The 19,019-nt window shown below is 37.8% G+C and overlaps 1 protein-coding gene across 20 annotated transcripts in view; it reads right to left on the bottom strand.

Moving 5' to 3' along the window:
• The window catches only part of lrrfip1a (leucine rich repeat (in FLII) interacting protein 1a), a 64,130-nt gene that overhangs the window by 27,210 nt on the left and 17,901 nt on the right, over positions 1 to 19,019 (bottom strand). For all 20 annotated transcript variants that reach the window (XM_051708315.1, XM_051708316.1, XM_051708317.1 and 17 more), the window contains exon 2: positions 6,758 to 6,844. In XM_051708315.1, the coding sequence (XP_051564275.1) occupies positions 6,758 to 6,844 (87 nt within the window). The remainder of the gene's footprint in view (positions 1 to 6,757; positions 6,845 to 19,019) is intronic.

Genomic DNA, 19,019 nt, shown 5'->3' with positions numbered 1-19,019 from the left:
TGCTATTCAAACAGCAATCTGTTTTTACAAACTAAGGGATGAGTCAACATTATTTTTAATGGTAATCGGCAGTATTGACAGGTGATGTCAGTAAAGCTTAAAGGAATATTCCAGGTTCAGTTAAGTTCAATCAACGGTGTTTGTGACATAATTTTGATTACCACAAAAAAATTACTTTTAACTCATCCGTCCTTTTCTTTAAAAAGAACAAAATCTAGTGAATAGGGCAATCCATAAACATTAAAATACTCACTGTCTCAAAAGTACAGCCACAAGACACAAACAATGTGTTAACATGATTTTAGTGTAATAAAATTGCTTACTAACCTTTTCTGTATAAATTTATAGCCAATTTTACAACTCCGTTGCCATGACGATATATTGACAACAAACCCTACAACAACTGTAAACAATGATTAAAACAACTTTACAGCTCAAATACATGAGTTTTACAAGTGCTTTCCTAAAATTATAAGCTTCACATTTCTGCATTTAAATCCTCCAGAAATTGGCCCCATTCACTTCAATTGTAAGTGCCTCATTGTAACCTCAACTGTTTTTTTTTAAAAGAAGTTGAAATTAACCACAAATAGTGTTGATTGAGCACTTGTATTGAACCTGGAATATTCCTTATAAAATTGAAAATATTTTTTAATTAAAACCCAACACTCAAGTGCAAAACCCCTGAAGTCCTTAAAAAAAAAAGCAATTGTTATATTTCTGAGCATTAGCCAAAGCCTGAAGTTCTGATCAACTGTGGCAGTTCAAACGGTAACTCAGAGTCTTGACCCCGGCGGTAATTAACTGATCCTCATTACCCAGCCAAAACATGTCCTTTAAATCACAGAGCCCACAATCATGATAGTAGTGTTGTACATGAGAACGTCAACAAGATTATGAGAATGATTCAATCATTTGCATATCTCCATTTCAATGAAGAAATAAATAATAAAGAAATTATTTTCCATGGGTAGTTAAACACAAAAGCCAACTCAGTTTAATATCAACACCTCAAGTCACCAGACCGAAGTTTTGTGCTTAAAGGGATAGTCCTTCCAAAAATGACAATTTGGTTGTTTTTTACCCACCCTTATGCCATTCCAAATTCATATGATTTTCTTTCTTCCATGGAACACATAAGGCAGAATGTTAGAGACTGACAGCCTCAGTCACCATTCACTTTCATTGTATGGAAAAAAGATGCAATACAAGTGAGTGGTGATTGAAGCCGTCAGTCCTTTACATTATGCCTTTTATGTTCCAAGGAAGAAAGAAAGAAAGAAAGAAAGAAGGCCATATACAGGTATGGAACAACATAAGGGTAAGTACATGATGACAATCCTTTTTGGGTAAAAAAGAGTGTAGGCCTACCTAAAAGAGTATGCCAATGTTTAACAGTGATATTAGGGCTGCACATTTATAGCAAAAATCATAATTGTCGATTATTGCCCTTGATATTGTAATCGCGATTATTAATGTCGATTAAAATGTTACATTACCGTGACGTTTCAAAGTAAGCAACCGTGTAGTTCTTCAGAGTAGCAGATTTCAATGGTGGATATGAGCTGCACTCCAGTTTCACTTAAGCATCTTTTAAGCTTTATATTGTATTGTATTTTATATTATAATAATGTTTGTTAAGGTAAGGCAAATATAAATTATTTTAAATTTATATCTATGGTATAGAATAAATTAAATTATTGCTAAATTACTGCTTAAATTATTAGTCCATGTACAGTAATTAATATGGCATATTCAATATTCAAACTTATTAACAGCCGATTTAAATTGACCAAGTTACTTTCTGCGTTCAGAAAGCCCTTTGGTGGCGAGACGGAACCATTCATCCCGTTAGATCTTCAATGGTGATCTTGTTTATGTACGATCATCGTTAGATCATTTTTGGCCTCAGCGGTTGCACTTTGGAAATTAAAAACAGTCATTTGCGATCAGAGTTCGTGCGATTCGTGAAAATGTTAAATCTACCAATACCAGCTGCGTGGCAAATGGGTCTTATTACAGCAGACGCGATAACAATGACGGTGATTCCTGAAATATGCGTGTAACACATCAATGGAAAGGAGGAGGCGAGAACCGGCTTGACAATATAAATAATATTTAATGATTAACTAAAACAAAAGCACAAACACACACACACAGGTGTCGGAGAGCTGTCTGTAACTCTCTCTCTGTCGCACTGCCATCTCCAGTCGGCCACTTTCCCTCTCGGGCTAATCAGCCTGATTAGGAGCCGGGTGTGTAGAATCACGACCCGGCCCCGCCCTGCCACAATGCTATTCATGCCATATTCTTTATGTTGGCTACACCTCCAAAACAAACTTAGAACAGTTAAGCTGAATTACTTTACTGCTATTTTGTACAAATCAAATTCACATTGGCCTACTTATTAACATGACAAAAAATTATTATTAAATTTTTTATAAATTGTACATAGAAATCGAGCAACACGACAAACTCTCCCATTACAATGACTGCTGTCACTCGCTGCAGGTTTACACTGTTTGAGACCTGCATTTTGAAGCGAGCTCAGTGACGCTCTGCACAATGTTCTGCACTCTCGCGAATGCTCTCATTAAAAACAAAGCTGTCTAATCAGCATAATAAATCAATTATTTACACCACGTCTGTGCCTTGATTAGAACGGGAGCATTTTAGTTTTGTCATGTTGCTCATTTGCAGTGTATTTAACATCTACATTCAAAGCGAGCTGTGCAATATGCAATGAGTCCAAAATAATTCCAAAGTGCTTTTCACTCTTGTTCTACAGCTTCTTTTCAAGTGTCAGGTGATGCTTCTTCAGTATTAATTTCGTGTGCCACCACAAACAGAGGTGGAACATAAAGTAAGCATCTGGGCATTCATACGGTTTAAAACTTGCACATTAGGATCAGTTGTCATTACAGATAGGACAGAGGATTAATCTAAGCGGCTCTGATTGGCCATTACCATTTCGCTGCTCAACAGACGTGTTAGTTATTGGTATAAGAATACTCAACCGCTGCAAAAACAGGTTGTAAATAGAAACCATTGACGCAACAGGAGCTGACTTGAATTGAATGCTGTAATCGTCAGTTTTCACGATTACACAATCGTGGCAGCCATAATCGTAATCGCGATTAGTTTTTCGATTAATTGTGCAGCCCTAAATGATATATACTTAGAGTTGCAACAGTCTGGAAAATACGGAGGCAATTTTCAAGACATACAGCTATGCACACTCTTATGGAGAATGTCAAAGTCCTTCTAGAAAGTCAGTCCACTGGCGGCCATCTTTGGAACGCTCTTAGGCAGCTATTTTTCAATGTAAACAAGTGCAAACAAGAGCAGCTCCTAACTACAGTACATGGGGAAAGACCAAATCTCCAAAACGGTTAGTCAAGATTACGATCAAAGAACATATTTGCAATCAGCAGTAAAATCTGACAATACGGTATCATAAATTGTGTGTCTTTACCTCATATAAAAAAAAATTTTAAATCCTTTTTGCTAATCCTTTTTGCTAATTGCAAAGGGAACTACGTGCGGATGCTGTTTGTGGATTACAGCTCCACCTTTAACACCATCGTAACCCTCACACCTCTGCAAAAAGCACAAGAACCTGGGGCTGAACTCCTCTATCTGCCACTGGATCCAGGATTTCCTAACCAGACGCCCCCCGGTGGTCAGGATGGAAAACTACACCTCCTCCACGCTCACCCTCAGCACTGGAGCCCCCCAGGGCTGTGTCCTCAGCCCCTTGCTTTACTCCCTCTACACCAATGACTGCTCAGCCAAACACAGCTCCAACAAGTTGGTGAAGTTTGCTGATGACACAGTGGTGGTTGGCCTCATCACTAACAATGATGAGAAGGCCTACTTAGAGGAAGTGGATGTCCTCTCCACATGTTGTCGCAATAACAACCTCTCCCTGAATGTCACCAAGACCAAGGAGATGGTTATTGATTATGGGAGGAAGCAAGTGAGGAACTACAGCCCCCTGATGATCAACGGGGCCACAGTTGAGAGGGTGAGCAGCTTCAAATACCCTGGGGTCCACCTCACAGAAGACCTCTCCTGGACAACACACACAAACAGCTTGGTGACAAGGGCACGCCAGCATCTCTACCACCTACTATGCCTGACCAGGTTCAAGGTCTCCCATAGGGTGCTGAGGGCTTTCTACACTGGGGCTGTGGAGAGTCTTCTCACAGGGAGCATCACCGCCTGGTTCAGAGGCACCATGGCCCAGGATCGAAAGGTGCTGTCCAGAGTGGAAGACAGTGGAAGGCCATCAGGACTTCTCTCCCCTGCATCACAGACACCTACACCCAGCAATGCAGGACAAGGGCCAGGAGAATTTTCAAAGACTTTCACCACCCCGGATACAGACTCTTATCTGTGCTCCCATCAGGGAAGCGCTACCGGATCCTGAGGACCAACACAGAGAGACTCAAAAGGAGTTTTTATCCTCAGGTAATCCAGCTACTGAATGGGGACACTTGAGAGAGTCTGTATATTCCAGCTTCGCCCAGACACAAAACAGTTTCACTATCATATTAATTTTAATTAACTAAAAATTTTGCACACTGTATAGTTCTGTATACGGTGTACATTTGTACAACCTAACCCTAACCTAACTCATTTTGCATATTTAACTATATATATTTTTTACCTTATATTTCTTTATAGTCTATATATTTTATTCTATTTTTTAACCTTGAACCTAATCTGCTTGTGCGTTCTCAAGTTGATTGATCAGGCGATGTCTGTATCTAAAAGATGATTGTCTCTTTTACCTGTAAGGTAGGATTTCCTTTCTACATCCGTTGACCATTGGGAGTTCCAATTTCTCACATTCAATTTAATACAAGTGGCCCGTCTCTGCTAAATAGTCTCTGAGAATGTCTACTCTGTTTGACCACAACAAACTGTAACGCAGGTTATTTACTTCTGAGATGCTTCCACTGCTTAACCTTTCACTCCTGGGAATTAGGATGGTGATTAGAACACCAGTAAAGGTGTTCTAATCGTTTGCATTCAGAAGAACTTTATTTGTCGACTGGAGTCGTGTGAATTATTTTGATGCACCCTAAATATGCATTTTGGACCGTCAAAACATGGAGTACATTCACTTGCATTGTTTAGAGGAGGAGGCCTGAAATAAAATCCTAAAAGTCTTAAATTCTGTTTTGATGAAGAAAGAAACTCAGATACATCTTGGATGGCCTGAGGGTAAGTAAATTATCAGCAAATTTTCATTTTTGGGTGAACTATTCCTTTAAGAGGTAAGAGCCTGGGGCAGGGCTTTTTATTTTTCATGAGCTAAACTTCATACCTCAGTCTTATAGGAAAGGTCATGTCTCATTGGTGGCCCTTCAGAACAGTATTGGAACTTGATTCAGTACCTGTATGTGTCTTAAATCAAGTTTCTCATTGTAGATTTTGGGATTCTCTGACTATATGCTGTTCATTTAGTACCTTATTAATTATTTATATAAAAATTGTAAATGCATAATCCTCCGCTTCACAAAAAAATGGACATTAAAGGTCAAATAAAGTCATATCAGTAACTATATAAAAGCTTATTTATTCTACATGGAGAGGGTCCTCTCATGGGTGCCGCCATGTTTGAATCTCATGACCAGTCAAATAATACTGGCTTAATCTCAGTAACCATCCTGTTACTGGACAATTTCTCTCATAGATTAATCATGGCTGACTGTGAATAATGAATTTTTACAATGGCATCTGTAACTGAAAACTATTGTGTTTGAATGATGCTGCATCCACACCGCTAGGTGTCACTGTATGTCAAAGATGACAAAAACAAAAACGTTACTGATTGCACCTTTAAATACTGGTTTGAGTTTAAATAATTTTATAATGCAACAAGAAAAAGACTGTGGAGTGATATGAGATACATAAAACTAGCTATGTAGGAAATCTTTTACCTGGGCCAATGTTAGATTTTAGAGTTTAGCGGACATTACACAAAATATTTGACTGCAAAATGCTGCAATTGACCAATGAAAATGAAGTATTCCAGAGAGCAGTGTAATAAGGTTTGTTTATACAACATTCATTCAGACACATTTTCTGCAAGGACTAAAATATGGAGGTACCAGTCAAGAGGAAAGGTAAAAAAAAAAAAAAAAAGATTATAAAAGAATTGAATACTGGCGTAAAAGCTGATACAGGATCAAGGCCAATCATAATTTTGGCATATAAAAACATTGAACTACAGTCCAAATTGGGGGCCTGGGTAGCTCAGCTAGTACTGACGCTGCCTACCAGCCCTGGAGTCGCAAGTTCGAATCCAGGACATGCTGAGTGACTCCAGCCAGGTCTCCTAAGCAACCAAATTGTCCCGGTTGCTAGGGAGGGTAGAGTCACATGGGGTAACCTCCTCGTGGTCGTGATTAGGGGTTCTCCCTCTCAATGGGGCACGTGGTAAGTTGTGCGTGGATCGCAGAGAGTAGCATGAGCCTCCACATGCTGGGAGTCTCTGCGGTGTCATGCACAGCGAGCCACATGTTAAGATGCACAGATTGACTGTCTCAGAAGCGGAGGCAACTGAGACTTGTCCTCCTCCACCCGGATATAGGTGAGTAACTGCGCCACTATGAGGATCTAGTAAGTAGCACGAATTGGGCATTCCAAATTGGGAGAAAAGGGGATAAAATAAAAAATTAAAAAAATAACAAAAAGAACTACAGTCCAAATAGTTTTAGCCCTCAGTAAATGTGCGTTTCTTCACCTCTTTCTGTTGCCTTTCCAGTTCTTTCATTCTGATCTCACGCGCTTCTGCACGGGCCGCTCTCTTGGCTGCCAAACGGGCTTCAGCCTGCGGGGGGTGGGGGTACAGGGAGGGAGGGAGAGAGAGAGAGAGAATCATTAAAACATAACCATAAGCTCGAAGAGCAATGTGTATAAACAAAAATAGAGGAAGTTTATTGCCTGATAAAGAACTAAAATGTCAGTTTGCAAAACTGGTTTCACATGCAACTTTTTTCTAGAATACTTTCATCTGTATGTTAATGCTGCAATTTTAAATTCATTAAGAGGTACATAAGAAATAAAGTGTCATATGGATGCAGTGGTGTAATATTTGTGTCAACATGAGCATTTATTTGTGTGTATTGGGGACTTCAGTCCATCATAATACGATTAAGTCCTTTTAAGGAAAAGACTCCCTGTAAGACATGAGGGGGAGGGAAGAGAAAGAGAGCGTGAACATGCACACTTCCTTCCTGTAGATGACTGCAACAAAATGTGGAAACAGACAGAAAGAAAAAAAAAAAAAAACATTATTTCATCACAGACACAGCTCTAGATCAGAGCAATAACTGTATATTGACAGGGATTTGAAATGTCTCACTACACAGTTCTGAAAATGTAAAAACAAATCTTTAAAGGCATAGTTCACCCAAAAATAGAAATTCTCTCATTTATTCACCCTCATGCCATCCAAGATGTGTATGACTTTCTTTCCTCTGCTGAACTCAAACAAAGATTTTTAGAAGATTATCTAGCTTTGTAGGTCCATATTATGCAAATGTGAATGGTGGCCAGAATTTTGAAGCTCTAAAAATCACACAAAGGAAACATAAAAGCAATTCACATGACTCTCACAAATCTGTATCTCCAAAAGCAATATGACAGTTGTGGGTGAGAAACAGATCAATATTTAAGTCCTTTTTTTTTTTTAACTCAAAATCTCCACTTTCACGGTCACATCTGAGTCACATGTGGTGCTTGTTTACTTTCACTTTCACATCTGAAAGCGAAAGAGGAGATTTAGGGTACATTTACACGACAACGATGTACTTAAAACGGAAAAGTTTTCCTTTGCGTTTTTGAAAAGTTTTGCGTACAGACGACAACGTTGTCAAAAAGATCCCCGTTCACGCGGATCCGCGAAAATGACTAAAAATGCTGTATTATGCATGCCAGGCCAGTAGTTGGCAATGTCACTTTGTAAAGAAACACTGCGCACCAGCGCACATAAGCATTCTTCCACAAAGCGGTGAATACAAACAATGAAGAAGGCGAAAGCATCGAGCAATTTTGTCTGGACGGATGACAGATGAGACAGACAAATCTTGAGCAGCACAAACACAGTCCTGTAGTCCGCCATTGTAGTTTTGAATGCGCGTTGTTTTGAAGTGCTCACGTGCATGCCTATAGACTGAACTCTCAAGATTATCCAATAAACTCTGCTCATTTTTACCATCGCTTCGTCTCCTGCCTTCTCCTATATTCCCCGTGGTGACTCTTGAGCTGGTAGGAGAGTGAGTTAACATAACAAGCTGTTGATGTTGACTGGTTTTGGATATCAGACAGAACTCTGATATATGGATATCTTCTGACAGAGAGAGAGGTTTTGTGTACACTGGATCTAACATGCATTTTCACTGCCTCATGTTTTCATATTCTAAGCATATCATTGAATACTGTACATGGCATTACATCTCTGTCTATAGGCTATATACATTAGCAGTGGGTGAATGAATTGCAGGGTAAAGGTACATCAAATAAAATTAAGTAAATAAATAACATTTAAAATACAAATACATTTTTCCCATCTGAATCCATACATTAATTTCAAGATTTTCAAATTGCAGGTTCTGCCTACTGTACAATGTTCACACTTCATACAAAACACTCCAAATGAATACGTTGTTGATTATTGTTATTTGCACAGACACCAGTATTCATATTGATAATTATACATCTCAAATTGATGCCTATCAATCCATCATTCTTTATATAACACGTAATACGAGTGCGCATGACGTCATCCTTTTCACAAATTCACGTTTTTGTATGTTTACACGGAGACGATAACAGCATTGTTTTCAAAAACTTTTGAAAACTTTTCAAAAATTGTTTTCAGGCCCCAAAACGCCGTTGTCATGTAAACGAACAGCCAAAACGCAAAGTTTTCCGTTTTTACTTGAAAGCATTGCTGTGTAAACGGCCCCTTTTAAAGGACTTGAATATTGATCCGCTTCTGAAGATATAGATTTAACCACTGGAGCCATATGGATTACTTTTATGTGGCCTTTGTGTGATTTGAGCTTCAAAGTTCTGGCCTCCATTCACTTGCATTGAATGGACCTACTGAGCTGAGATATTCTTCTAAAAATCTTTGTGTTCTGCAGAAGAACGAAAGTCATACACATCTGGGAAGGCATGAGGGTGAGTAAATGATAAGAGAATTTTCATTTTTGGGTGAACTAACCCTTTAATGCTTTATATTAACAGAAAAAAATAGCGAGTCATTTTCAATTCTTAGTTTGTATTGCAATCTCAACATTAACCCACCTTCTCAGTTTGTTTAAATCCACCACAGTGGCACAGGTAAATCAAATCAACCAATCAACCAATCAAAAGCAGATAAAAATAGATACAATAAAATTAATGTAAATGTAAAAAAAATAAATAAAATAAAATAAATAAATAAATAAATAAGCAAAAATAAATAAATTAATCAATAAAATAAAACAACAGATTTAGTTTATGAATCAAACTCTTCAATCTCAAAGTATTTCAACCTTCATACTCAAAGGGGGTCTATACATGGAAAGCCCTCATATGAATTCCTGTGTTTGTTGGTTGATAGAACAGTCCATAATGATGTGTCACTGAGTAAATGTCAGATCATAATCATAACTTGGCTCAGACTGAGGCCTTCCGTCCTGGACACAGTCTTGCCACTTTTCCATGGAAGCAGCTGCTTCTCACCACAGAGATCTTGCTTCCAGAAAGCCTTTTCCAACAACAATGTTCAAGAAATATGTTGTCAAAGCAAATATTTCCACAGCTTCAACCGCTACTTGTAGTGGTGCTAACAGAAACTAATGCCATAATTTTGCTTTTAATTTTAGAAACTTGGACTCAAAACATATTTTTTTTTTCTTCTTATAAATAAGGGACTGACAGCTTCAACAAATTCTTTCCAGATTACAGATTTGAAGTACAAATTTAACATCACAGATTCAAATTTTTAGCGTCAAAAAGGTCTAATACCTGTTTTAAACTAGGAAGTAATTAAACAAAAATACAAGAGATTTTCAATGTGGGGCTGAATTAAACTCTACAAATATTCAAACTGCACTACGATTTAAATGCCCTAAAAGAGCAGCAATGCAGGGTAGCGTTGCACCAGCTGTAAGTTCTCACGTAAATTAGGACGTAAAGTTCACACTAAGTGCTTAGTAACTACTAGTTAGTTTGTAACTAAGTCAGTGCTTAATTTGGTTGCATCACCTGTTCTTAAGCTCTCCGTAAAGTGATGCGTAGTCACATAATATGACGTTTACATTAACTGATCCAATAAACAACCTTTAAATTTCTACACAGAAGTGTTAAAAAGCCGTGAACTTCAATTTGATGTTGTTACGGTTGATCTTTAAACCTTGTTTGCTCACGTAACTGTCAGCTATAATAAATTATATCCCCACTGAAATACGATACGTAATAAAACAAGATTTAATTAATGGTATATTTAGCCTATGTAAATAACAATATTTAATAACTGTATCTAAAATGACAAGGAGCAATAAATAAATAAGTACTAATACAACAGATATTTATTTATTTTAATATCTATTTCGTGTTGAAACTTGACACCGGGCAGCGTACACAGGAAAGTGCACCGTTAGATCGGTTTCATGCTGAAGAAGTACGTTTTGTTACATAATCTTTTCTCCAGTAAATTTAAACATGTTAAGCAACATCATCATATAGGATATGTCAAAAGGACTGAAGCCTGTCAATCAAAACATGAGCTCATTGATGTCATTAAATGAGCTTTTTTATTCCATCCGTTACTCCTGGTCAGAGGCTTCCGTAAGTATTTAGTTTATACGTAGAGTTACGTCCTACCCAAGTATAATGGTGCAATGCTCAAATATTTAGTGGTGCGTAAATTGTGACTTAGTACCCATTTACACCACAACTAGGCTAAGTTGAAACTTACGTATAGCTGGTGCAACTGGCCCCAGGACAACACAATCCTTTATGAGATTTGCAAATCTTTTAGCATAATTAATTAGGAGAGTGACAGCAGTGCTGTCAGATGTCATAAAGCATCAAAATTAAACCAAAATCAAGAAACAGCTCTCCTTTATTTGAATCATTACTATTTTACAGTTTGTAAACAGGAAACCTATGGTCATGTTATGTTAGTCAGTACTGTTGTAATGAAAGCAGATAATTCTGAAGATAAACTGCTGAGAAGACAAGTAACCACAGCGAATCCCAGCAATTAAGCAGCTGTCCAAACATGTTAATAACAGTTTCTTGCTTATGTAAACACACATTCCCTACATGCACAGCAAAGCACCTATGCACACAGGCTCTAAAATTGCTGTAAAACAACAAGGTTGCACCCAAAAAAGCTTTCAGTGTACTCGGTGGAATTTTAGATATTTTTAGAAGACTAAACATGAAGAGTAACAGTCTTTTGAAAACATTCAGCAATAAATGCAATTTATACAACTGTGCAACTAGCAGGTGAACCAAAACTATGCCTTTTTTGACCATTGCAGGAAGTCAGAGGGCTGAGTCATTCACAATCAAGCCTGGATCACACCCTTCCTGCACTTTTCACAGGACGAACCACTGCTTGTATAAAACGTCCATCACTGCCTAGTCCTATTGTGCAGGGCATGTACATATACACACACTATGAGTTACATGAACAGAAAAAAAATAAAAATAAATAAATAAATACTTTACTGGAACAAATCTATAAATGTCAGTTAATGCTTAATTAAACATTCATAAGACCTATAAACAAGGATTTTGACATTAAAATACATAATAGCATGCAGATATGTAACATAAAAAGCAGGTTCACGTCTTTAAAGAGCACATACACTATTCTTTCTCACTAAACTAAAAGAACAAACTCCAAAGACACGTTCATAACCCACATAAAGGCATACCTTCTTGCAGTTACCAAAGTAAACCATGATATCTGTCACGGTGAGCATATGGAAGCCCAGGTCTTCTGCATTTCCCTCCATCATGACCAGTCACACACTCTTATTACAGAAGAGAAACAAACTGGCCTATTTTACACACCTGTTTCCTTTCCCTCTCAAATTTACATTTACATTTATTCATTTGGCAGATGCTTTTATCCAAAGCGACTTACAAAAGAGGAAAACATAAGCGAATCATTTTAAGGAGACAGTGGTATGAAAAGTGCTGTATTACAAAGTTTCACTAGCATCATAATAGTATTCAAAACAGAATAAATTGCAACAGGAAATTTTTATTTATTTATTTTTTTTAATGACTGGTTAAGTGCTCATGGAAAAGATGTGTTTTTAGTCGTTTTTTGAAGACAGAGCGTGAGTCAGCTTCACGGATGGAGTTGGGAAGGTTGTTCCACTAACGTGGTATGATGAAGCTGAAAGTCCGGGAAAGTGTTTTGGTGCCTCTTTGTGTTGGTACAACAAGGCAACGTTCCTTAGCTGACCGCATGCTTCTAGTGGGCACGTAGCTCTGCATAAATGGTTTTAGGTATGCTGGAGCAGACCCAGTGACTGTTCTGTATGCTAGCATCAGAGCCTTGAATTTGATACGTGCATCAACTGGCAGCCAGTGGAGAGAGACAAGGAGTGGTGTAACATGCGCTCTCTTTGGTCCATTAAAGACCAGACGTGCTGCTGCATTCTGGATCATTTGCAGGGGTCTAATTGCACATGCAGGGAGGCCTGCAATGAGAGTGTTACAGTAGTCCAGTCTAGTTATGACAAGTGACTGGACAAGCAGTTGTGTGGCATGTTCAGAGAGGAAGGGTCTTATCTTCCTGATATTGTAGAGTGTAAATCTACATGATCCTGCGGTCTTTGAGATGTGGTCTGTGAAATTTAGTCTGTTGTTGATGGTTACCCCTAAATGGAGCAGGCTCAATCAATATATCCAAAATGCTCTAATTTCATGAAAGTTCTATGACATGGCTGTTCTCAATGGGTATATACAGGAATTTAGATGGATGGGTGGGTTATTTTCATGGCAAAAACAGAGTAGTTTAAAGTGCAATGACAAACAATAAAGAACAAACTACCACAGCACTGTAAAAATATAGATGTAAATAAAAAAGACAGCATCTCTCAGCGACACCGAACTTTCAATAGGGGACACAGAAGCACGCGTCCCGCAAAACACGACTACTGTATTCAAGCCATGATCGCAAACAGTACCATCAGCTAATATTGGCTGGGATGGTGCTTTACAATTCAGGTCCAGTATTTCGCGAACACCCCGCAGTGCGATCTTGGGGAGCTGAGGTGGAGGGAGAGGGAGATATTTGATGAGTGGGAAGAGGGAGCCTGTGGCCACATGGTCACTGCTAGAAGCACCACCAGTCTTCTTTATGGGCACTAAAAACTTTTGCATTGCCCAAAAATATCTCTTATTACCGTTGTCCCTCACATGACCGTCTTTTGGTCCGTGGCAGAGTGAAGGCCTGTTGCCTCTTAAACGTAGAAAGTGTCGTTGCTTTCGGCCAATGACAAAACCATAAAAATACTGCAAATTTCCAGTGCAATTTTGTGATAGGTTGGGGCGGTCTACAGCCCACCCTCATTGTTTGCAACACACAGCCCGCCCCCAGATTGCGTTTAACCAACGCACAATAAAATATTTTATTTAATACAGTGTTTGCCAAATGTTTGATTGTGTGGGCAAGACTAAGCCCACCCCTTCCCATGCCTACATATGGCCCAGACGGAGAGCTAGTTCCACTTTACTATACCAAAGTCAGACACTGCATGATCCTCTGCTGTCTTTCAGAACCTTCTTTTGAATACAGGCACATTATTACATTTCTGTTGGTGGCAACACAGTAAATCAAGTTTACCTCAAGTCTATATAAACAGACCTTTTTATCATCCCAAAATCAAAATCACACTACATGACTTGCAGTCAGTGCCCTGTGACTCTTTTCAGTCGTGCTGGTGCGCACACTACACGACAGATCGCAGACTGGGTTTATCAACTACAAAGACCATTTGTCCATGACTGAGCGAAAACATGACATTTAGAGACGAGTTTTCAGTTGTTGGATATTTCAGTTAATATTTAAAATTAACTTAGCTTCTAATGTGCGTGCTTCTCATATCTGTATCCCTACATGCTGATTTCAGAGAAACCTTAAAGCTGCACAACGTAAGATATATTTGTTAAAAATGAACAATTTGCCATAATTGATTGAATACATAAACAATCAGTGTTCAAAACAATGTCCTTACCTTACCCTGATTCACTACGGTAAGCCTATAAAAATCATGTTTTTTGAGCTGTCAGGTCAGATTTGGTGCAAAATCGCTGGCTTATGACGTTCATCCTTGCCTCATTACGTCATGTCCGTAGACACAGAAAAACACAGGAAAGAAGTACCAGCTGTCTCATGTTCCGGCTAGAGAAACTACGTTCAGTTCAGTCAGTCAGTCACACTCACGCGGATCAGGACAGCATCACAGCAATCTGAATGGATGTTTATCTGTTATCCATTTGGCGAAGTTGTTTCCCTGCTATAATGCTTGGATATGTTGTCTGGTTGGGTTGATAAAGCTTATATTGGTATGAATCGAACATTACTCATGTGTTAACCATTCGCAATGTATCTACGTTGTCGGGGTAAATTACTGTGACATGTTGCTAAAATTTATGACTTCTCAAATTGACTTCTTGTAATTGTTATATTGCTAATTTTAAGCATATTATTTTCATATTTAATGAAGTATATTTTATCCCCTTCATTACTGAATCCTTGTTTTATGTTTTTAGTTTACTGTGTTATTGTGTGCATTTCATAGACATAATACTGTAGTATTACAGTTAACTTACATTATCAACTGAGGCTGTAAAATATAATATAAAAATATTTGAACTCCTATCAGCCATATCACTCGTATCACCTCTTAAATTGATTATTGTACTTATGTGTACAGGGTAAAATACCCTGGTAACTGGTGGTAATTGAGGTGATTGTGTCCCCTGTAAAAGTGCTTTAAGTGTAGTGTCAGAAAAGTTCTATAAATGTAAAATTCTTTCATTCAAAATATGCATATTTATAGGAGTGTTTTTTATCTTCATCAAAGCAATTAATATTTAAGTTTTAAATGTTTAATTGTATAAAATAATATCAACATGAAAATTGCATGTTATGGCTCCGGCTCTGAATATATCTCAAAATCACACATAGACGATGTCCAGCTAAGCTCAAATCATGAGATTCATCTGCCAGAAGAGCAATACCGAAACACGACTGACGTAGAGTATTCTTCTGCAAATTGCTTGCAATTTTAAGTTTCAACCACAGGTGTCGCTAGAGAGCACAAAGTTACGTAGTGCAGCTTTCAAATCTGCACGTAAATGGCAAAGTTTGAACTGTTGTTTTGTTTGGGGGCACTCTGCTGCTGTGTCACTACAAACTCAATGTTGTCACAAGCATTTTCGACCACCATTGAATGTGTTTGAATTGGATACATTTAAAAATGATTTAGATCCTGTCCCGTTTCAAAGGGATCGCCCAAAACGCATCTTTAAATTACGATAACTAAATTAATTCACAAACTCGCACACAGTTTATTTGTGATAACATGTCAACAAACATGAAAGAACGGCTCGCGCCAACAGAAAGGAAAATGTTTAGAAAAACAGCTTAAATTAATGATGAGACAGCGGGTAGGATGATGTGGGTAATGTTTTTTATTTTCTGTCTCTTGCTTCCCAATACCCTGCTCTCCATTTGTGCTCTCTCTATTTCTCACTGGCTGTTGCTCATTTCCGGTCTCTCACTCATCGGGACAGTGCGCACACCTTGTGACTCGTCGACCAAAGTTAAAGCAGGTTTCGGGGTGAGTCGCAGGAGTGTCTCACACAACACGATCGCTGGTTGTGTCTCTGAGACATCTTGTCACAGACCAGTTGCCAAATCAAAACATCAAAGGAGACAAGCTTGAGTCATGAGCGCTAGGCTTACACTACCGTTCAAAAGTTTGGGGTCACTGGCCTGAAATTTTTCTCATGATCTTAAAAATCTTTTGATCTGAAGGAGTATGCTTTAATGTTTGAAATTAGTTTTATAGACAAAAATATAATTGTGCCAACATATTAATTTATTTAATTACACAACTAAAATTTTATAAAAAATAAATAAATAAAAAAAAGTTTTTGAAATGGATGACTTGGACCGAATAATTAAGAAAAGCAGCCACTAAGTGCCCAACATACAGATGGGAACTCCTTCAATACAGTTTAAAAAGCATCCCAGGGTGATCCCTCAAGAAGTTGGTTGAGAAAATGTCAAGAGTACATTTCTGCAAAATCTAGGTAAAGGGTGACTGCTTTGAAGATGCTAAAATATAACATAGTTTTGATTTATTTTGGAATTTTTTAGTCACAACATAATTCCCATATTTCCATTTCTATTATTCCATAGTTGTGATGACTTTTATTCTAAAATGTGAAAACAAATAAAAATAAAGTCTGAATATGTGACCCTAAACTTTTGAACGGTTGTGTAAGCGTACTGTATATAAGCCCATAGATAGAAAGTTTACAGGAAGAAATCTGTTCATGCCACACAATTAGAGTTGAACCATTGGAGTTGAAATTATGGGCTGCATTTTTGCAACTCAAGCTGTAAGCCTGCATATATATCAAACATAGATGACAATGCACAAATCAAAGCTCTTTGTTTAGTGCCTTTTAAGGAAGAGATGTAGGCCAAGATTGTCATTCAGATGTCCCTGGGAGTTTCTGATGAATGCCAGAACAAGTCCAAGTTCAGAACTCTTATCTGTTAACAAATACCACAGAATCAGATGCCAGGCTCGTCTGAGCTCTCTCTCCCATGGCCCCTGGTACCAGCCTGCCAGGCTGAGTGGGTACATACTAATCAGCGAGTCTGCTGATCATGGTGAGACAAACAGAAGAAAATGCGACATAAAACGGTTACTTTTTCAATAGATTTTTTTCTTGCAAAGTAGGTTGGAAACAGAACTTACTATAGAGTAGAGGTGGAGGGAAAAATGCAACATTTTACCTCACGATATTATGTTGACATTCTAATGCTAAAAATCTATATTTTTTAGCTACATTTTTCACATTTATATTTTTTTTGGGGGGAAAAATAAAAAGATTGACAACCACTCAGAGCAAGTGTTGCTGGAGAATGACATGTACAGTGGCATTAGGTTAACAGAAACTCTATTTAAATAAGACCAAAATATGTAAACTCGAGACGATCTATTAATATAAGTCTGTGCTTGATTTATCTGTAAGCTAGACTGCAGGTGTTTTCGTGGAATATTAAACATGCTGGAACCAAGGTACGATATTCTTTTTTGCTGACAATAAAGTGCCTATGTACTATGTGGAGGTAGAAAGCTCAGCATTGAAATCCAATGAAGTTGAATGAGAGATTAAAAAAAAAAAAAAAAGAAAAAAAGAAAACAGTTTTGAATAGCATTAGACTATACATTAAGAATCGCAATATTACCGTATGAATATCCTTATGAAAAACAATTACCATAGTTATGCCAAAGTATTCATAGTTTAACAGTGGAATTTCTTATAAGGCCATTGTAAGCATGGGTAAAACAAAGCATGGATCTTCAGAACGCACAGTAATATGATTTCTAAAAAACAAGTTTCCATTGTAACCGAGCTCTGACCACCTCCTACAGGTAGTTTTCGGTTCGGTACCATGGTCCGCTCCCCAGTCTGCAAAACAGCTTTCATATTACCAATTTTTCATGCAAACTGTGCTCTGTTTTGCACTAAACCGCCATCATAAAAGCCACCTTAGTCGCACCGGTGGGAAAAATTGCAGTCTGTCGCCCTGCCATTCCCACAATGAAGTGAAAGACAGAACTTATTAACTGCAAAACTATGACTAGCTAATTTAATTCATATCGGCCATATTGCTCAATATTCCGATATTCAAAATGTTTATAATTTTTCCAGTAGTATAGGCTAAATTGGATTAACTGCATCTTGAGTATTAGACAAACAGTCTATTGAGCGCTAACGTAAGAGCCAGAGACTGGAACATATGAGATCATCGCAGACGTCTGAGCTAGGTGCCACATTTATGGTCTGCCCATATTAATACCTACATAAACTGTGCCAGCCTGCCATGTCAAACATAAACCAAACAATATCTGATCTGTGTGTAGTGGGTGAGTGCATATTACAGCAGGTCTCTAGGTTCTGTGGTTAAGTTTAAAATACAAAGCGTCTCAGACATGCCATAAGTGTTTACGCCACAGAAAGAAATGTGAAACTAATGCATTAAAAGGTAAAATGTGTAGTTTTTTCTATATTAAAATATTTTCTGCTATCTTCGTTTAATGCACAGAGAACTACAATTAAGCCATTTGTATGTTGAATTCCAGAGCAATGTAAACATTAGTGCTTTCAACATTGCTTTGTTTGTTTGAGCGGTTTAACATTTCAACTTCTGGCTCAACCAGTGGCGTTGGAATCATTATTTATACAATTCCGTTTAATGCCACTAGTGGCATAGAAATAGGGATGCATCGATACCACTTTTTCTCTCCTGATTCTATTCCAATCCCTGAACTCTCATTATTGGCCAATACCAATCCTGATCCGATACAATATTTTTAATTTTTTACATATTTTTTATTTTTTATAATTTTAGGATATCTATGCCTCAATGTGTGGAACTAATTAGGGGTACTCTTATGAAAAGAAACACAAACCTGGTTCTACATATTATTTCAATCTAAATGTTTTGCCTATTAAGAAAAACTGTATTTTTAACTAGTCCATTGGATAATGCATTATTATTATTTATAAACTTTTATCATACAATAGTTAAATATATTAAAAACTCTCTGGCTTTTATTTTGGAGGAACACTCCATGAAGTCCTTTGTACTGGGCTACACACACTCACAGTAGTTTAATACCCCTTTTCAAAATCTGGTGAAATGCTCCGCCGCTGCCATTCTCGATGCGTGTTAT

The sequence above is a fragment of the Myxocyprinus asiaticus genome, chromosome 10 (assembly GCF_019703515.2).
Source record: "Myxocyprinus asiaticus isolate MX2 ecotype Aquarium Trade chromosome 10, UBuf_Myxa_2, whole genome shotgun sequence".
Taxonomy (NCBI): Eukaryota; Metazoa; Chordata; class Actinopteri; order Cypriniformes; family Catostomidae; genus Myxocyprinus; species Myxocyprinus asiaticus.
This window is presented reverse-complemented; position numbering and strand designations above follow the sequence as displayed.